The sequence below is a fragment of the Nansenia antarctica genome (genome assembly GCF_963989245.1).
Source record: "Nansenia antarctica genome assembly, chromosome: 11".
NCBI classification, from domain to species: Eukaryota; Metazoa; Chordata; class Actinopteri; order Argentiniformes; family Microstomatidae; genus Nansenia; species Nansenia antarctica.
The window spans coordinates 25839846-25844845 of NC_137681.1; the positions used below are offsets into that span (position 1 = coordinate 25839846).

General features: G+C 44.3%; 2 protein-coding genes across 2 annotated transcripts in view; both read left to right on the forward strand.

Annotated features, from left to right (window-relative positions):
* The window catches only part of slc16a5a (solute carrier family 16 member 5a), a gene marked incomplete at both ends in the record, with an annotated part of 17595 nt that extends 17204 nt beyond the window's left edge, over positions 1-391 (forward strand). Inside the window, one exon of the mRNA XM_080542517.1 lies at positions 96-391. Coding sequence (XP_080398643.1) covers positions 96-391 — 296 coding nt within the window. The remainder of the gene's footprint in view (positions 1-95) is intronic.
* A 3590-nt stretch (positions 392-3981) lies between these two features.
* Positions 3982-5000, forward strand: part of tap2t (transporter associated with antigen processing, subunit type t, teleost specific) — a gene marked incomplete at its 5' end in the record, with an annotated part of 16882 nt that continues 15863 nt past the window's right edge. The window contains one exon of the mRNA XM_080542518.1: positions 3982-4531. Coding sequence (XP_080398644.1) covers positions 3982-4531 — 550 coding nt within the window. The remainder of the gene's footprint in view (positions 4532-5000) is intronic.

Consider the following 5000-nt stretch of genomic DNA (forward strand, 5'->3'; position numbering starts at 1 on the left):
TCCTTGTGCCATGTCCGGATTGACTCCAGCTCTCCTAACAGTCTGTCCCTGGTCTGTTGTTGTTGTTGTTGTTGTTGTTGTTGTTGTTGTTGTAGGAATCCTGATCGACCGCACGGGGCAGTACTTCTACGTCTTCCTGGTCTGCAGTGCCATCGTGGCCTCGTCGGGCCTGTATCTCATGCTGTCCTTCTATTGGCTGGACAAGAGGGACGCCGCCGCCGCCGCTTCTACCCTGGGAGCCGAGCCAAAGACCCGGCGGTCGTCTCCTGAAGACCCACCCAAGCCCCTGGGTGGAGACCTCCTCCCTCAGTGTCAGTACCGCACAGTGCCAACAGAGGGCGACAAAGAGAAGACCTCAGATACTGGGAAGATGGACGTCACCTGCTTGTGAACAGCAACACACTGGCGCTGACGGGACGTTTACTGATCCCCGAGGGGAAATTAAGGACAAACACACACACACACACACACACACACACACACACACACACATACAATAAAAGCAACAGACTGTCAACACAGTCATATAGATACTGTATATATGGTTGTTGTACTGTTAAAGGTCCCATATTATACTCTTTTTCAACCAGTTCTATATCTCTAAGGTCCCTCAGTAACCCTCTCTAGGGTCTCTAGTGTCCCTCAGTCACCCTCTCTAGGGTCCCTCAGTAACTCAGACCTGAATGTGCAGATATCCCAGCGTGCCTCTATCCCGCTCTGTTTCAGCCCTGTCCTCCACGGGCTGTTTCTGTGGCTGGGTCCGTAAATTCGCTCTGGAAATCTGATCAGCACACACTGGAATGCCAGATGAAGAGTCAGATGAAGGTGAGAGAGACAGTGAGCAGAGAGTTTAGAGTTGAACCTTTAAAAACACAAACAAAGAAACTCCATAACGGTTTATGTCCGTCCGATACTAGTATTACAGTACAGCACACTAGTATTACAGTACAGCATACTAGTATTACAGTACAGCACACTAGTATTACAGTACAGCACACTAGTATTACAGTACAGCACACTAGTATTACAGTACAGCACACTAGTATTACAGTACAGCACACTAGTATTACAGTACCGCAACACAATGTTGCCAAGCAAAGGAATTCCTGCAGTTTGACCATTTCTTTCTCACACATGTATTGTTAAACTAATACCATAAAGGTTATAGAGGTTGTAGTGGATCCGGAGATACTCAGATGGAAGGGGGGGGTGGGGGTATAATTGTAATGAGACCCCACTTTACGTAGGATGGGGCGGCAAATCTGAATGGCTTGTTGAATCGCATGTTTTCTGAAATAGGCAGCTCACAAAAAATGGACTGGGTTGTTTCATTTTGTTTTATTTGACAGTTTATGTTGGTAGGCCCGTCAAAGACCCACATGTTGTTCAACAAGCACTGAAAAAGTGAGTATTTCATAATATGGGACCTTTAAAATACACACACCAAACCTACGTACTGTATGATTGTACATGTGATGGTACGGTACTGTATGTCATAAGGAATGCCGTGGTAGGAAGAAGAGGTGGGTAAACGCTGGACACAAGAGAACGCGACTGAACGTAAATGCTAGCGTTTGCATCCGCCTGTTTTCACGAAAAAGGTGGGTTAGCGCTGTTCACCAGAATAAAAGCTGTCTAAAAGGCTTTCACATGTGTTTAGCCTCCAATACATCCCTGAACATCATGTGCTGCTGATCTTAAACTCGAGGTGGAGCTATGTTCTCAATCACCCAGTCCATTAAGCCATATTCAGAACCAGTCATCACAAGACACAAACCCTGTCTTTCTTCTTGTGCGATTGTGTGGTTGATGAGTGGAAAGGGGGTCCAGTATTTCATCACATGGAGAATGGGTGTGGATTCATTGAGATCATCAGAGATTACATTGTTATTATGGTATGTTAAAGGGCGCTTACACTTTTATATATTCAAGCAAAGTAGTATTGTACTGTGTTCAAATGCAAATTCAGCTCTCTCCCCTCTCCCTTTCTCTCTCTCTCTCTGTCTCTCTCTCTCTCTCTCTCTCTCTCTCATTCTCTCTCATTCTCTCACTCCATCCTAAAACCAATCTCCATAAGTGCCTTCTCCACCAACTGTCCAACTACTGTCAATGTGCACCCCCCCAAAATCCATAGGAATCCCCAGTGACTCTTGAACAGGAGGAGTGGACTGTTCTACAGATACGGGTGCTTTGTACTGACAACCAATCAAAGGAAACATTTAATTATAGGATTATATCAAAGAACTGAAGAATGTGTATTACACTTTTTTTTTAAAGAGACTTCAACTGAATGATGAGCACTGTACCAATCTCAATGTATCAGATTGACCGATAGAATTGATTGTGTCAATATCACAGAATTCATGTCAATAAAGCTTTTTATTTTATTAGATTGTTTAAAAACGTGTTGTTAATGATTGTGCTTATTAATTGTCAGTATGTCCAACAGCCAGTAGGTAACTAACTGGTGACTGAGAATGTTTGTATAGTACAATCACCAGGACAACTTTTACCTGGGCGTTTTGCTTTTCATTGAGCTGTGACTGAAGGAACTAAAGCAAGTCATATTAGAAATGAATTAGTATTTCAGGAATGATCTGGGTATTGAACAATATATTATACATACATATATAATACATTATGACTTCTCTCATGTGTATCTTTAACATATCCACATGTTGTAAAAGGGGTGATGTATGGCTCCTTTAATGGAGTATTTTAATAGTAAGGGCTATTTTTCTGCTGGGGCCAAATGTTTTCATATAAGTGCATTATTTATATACCAAAACTATGGAAATTATAATAATAAATGTATTTTAAAAAACCATTTGTCTTTGTTTGCGAGTGGAGTGTCTGTAACAGACTGTAGGTTTCATTGTGTCAAAGACGTATGCCGCCATCTAGTGGTGGATGTAGCCTGTGTTTAATAGAAGTATGCCGCCATCTAGTGGTGGATGTAGCCTGTGTTTAATAGAAGTATGCCGCCATCTAGTGGTGGATGTAGCCTGTGTTTAATAGAAGTATGCCGCCATCTAGTGGTGGATGTAGCCTGTGTTTAATAGAAGTATGCCGCCATCTAGTGGTGGATGTAGCCAGTGTTTTATAGAAGTATGCCGCCATCTAGTGGTGGATGTAGCCTGTGTTTAATAGAAGTATGCCGCCATCTAGTGGTGGATGTAGCCTGTGTTTTATGATGTTTGGTCTTACAGTAACTTCAGGACAGTAAACATGGGAGACTTTACGACAAACCAACAATTAAATTCTAATTCAGATGTCAATGATTAGGCTATCTCGAGTATTTTGACACAGACCACGTCTCAATATTATCTCTGGCTCTGAAAGTGAAAGTCAAATGTTTCTTCAGCACGAAAGTGAAAGTAAACCCCATTCTGCTGCTTCGTGGTCGCTGCGAGACGAGACTATCGTAAGAATAATTACGATATATTATGTATTATACTATATATTATTTATTATGTATGTACTGTAGGAATTATAATATTATGTTTGTTTTTTACAAGCGATTGGAGGCCGCATGTTGCGACAGCCAGATCAACTTAAGTACATAGCCTACTGGTGTTTCTTATTTGTTTTTCTTATGATGACCGATGTACAGATACTTCAGTTACAAGTAGCCTCCATTTGATAAGTTCATTTGTCTAAATAGTCACTTTGGATAAAGGCGTCTGCTAAATGTTAAAATGTATGTACATGTTATCCACACTGTACTTGTGTGTTTTGTGTGTTGTTGTGACTATAATGGTGCTTATTTGGCTTTGTGTATGGCCACACCATGCATGTTTACCATTATGCACACACACACACACACACACACACACACACACACACACACACACACACGCACATACACACACACATCAACCGAACCAACAGAAGGTAAAGCTACAGAACTCTACTGAATAATGTCTCTCGTTTCTTCCGTTTCTTCCCAGGACAAACACGTCATAAGTCTACTGGTTGACCATGGCAGGGTTAGGGTTAATGAGACCCTACGTCTGGGTCCTTCTCTACGACGCTGCCCTCTGGGTGTCTCTCTGGGCTGCGCTGGTGCTGCTGCGCTGCTCTGACAGCGGAGGCCTGGGGAGGTTGTGGTCCTTCAGCGCCCTGCGCTGGGCCCTGCTCCACTGCCTCTCCCTGGCCCTCGCCGACGGCAACAAGCCCCGCCCCCCCGTGCTGCATCGCTGGGTCGCAGCGCTCTGCCTCCTGCCTCCGCTGTTTGAGAGTGGCCGGGCGTACGTCTCCTCCTCCCCCTCCTCCTCCTCCTCCTCCTCCTCCTCCTCAGACCACCTGGGTCCGCTCCAGAACCCTGGCATGGCAGTCTTGGCTCTCCTCTCCGCCACCATGGCCTGCCTGGCTTGGGAAACGGGGTTTCCTGACAGGGGGAAGCAGGGGAAGGAGAAGGAGAAGGAGAAGGAGAAGGCGTGGGCGTTGTTGATGAGGGTGGGGGGGTACTTCAGACCAGACACCTTTCACCTGGCCGCTGCCTTCCTCTTCCTCATCCTAGGCGTCGTGTGTAAGTATAGATCAGTAGGATGTGTGTCACGTTCTAAAGCTTTGGTCCTCATGTCGGGATCTGATGTAATGATGTATAATTAATTAATAATAATTTTGCCATTTAGCAGACGCTTTTAATCCAAAGCGACTTACAATTAAGAATTACAGGGACATTCCCCCTGGAGTAACTGAGGGCTAAGTGCCTTACTCAAGGACACACTAGTAGTGGTGTGGTTTCAGGCAGGATTTGAACTCACAACCTTCCGATGACAAGTCCAACTCACTATCCACTAGACCACCACTACCCCAGAGTGGTTTTCTTTCGAAAAATGTGAATACATTTCCGTGTTGTTGAAAATCAATGACACATCGCTAGTCAACTAACACAGCTTGTTTTGTGAGCCTGCTAACAATGTAAAGCAGTGTTGTAGTTAACTAGGTAGCAGTGGGGATCTCTCACCCAATCCATTGCGTTGCAGTATTTTGGC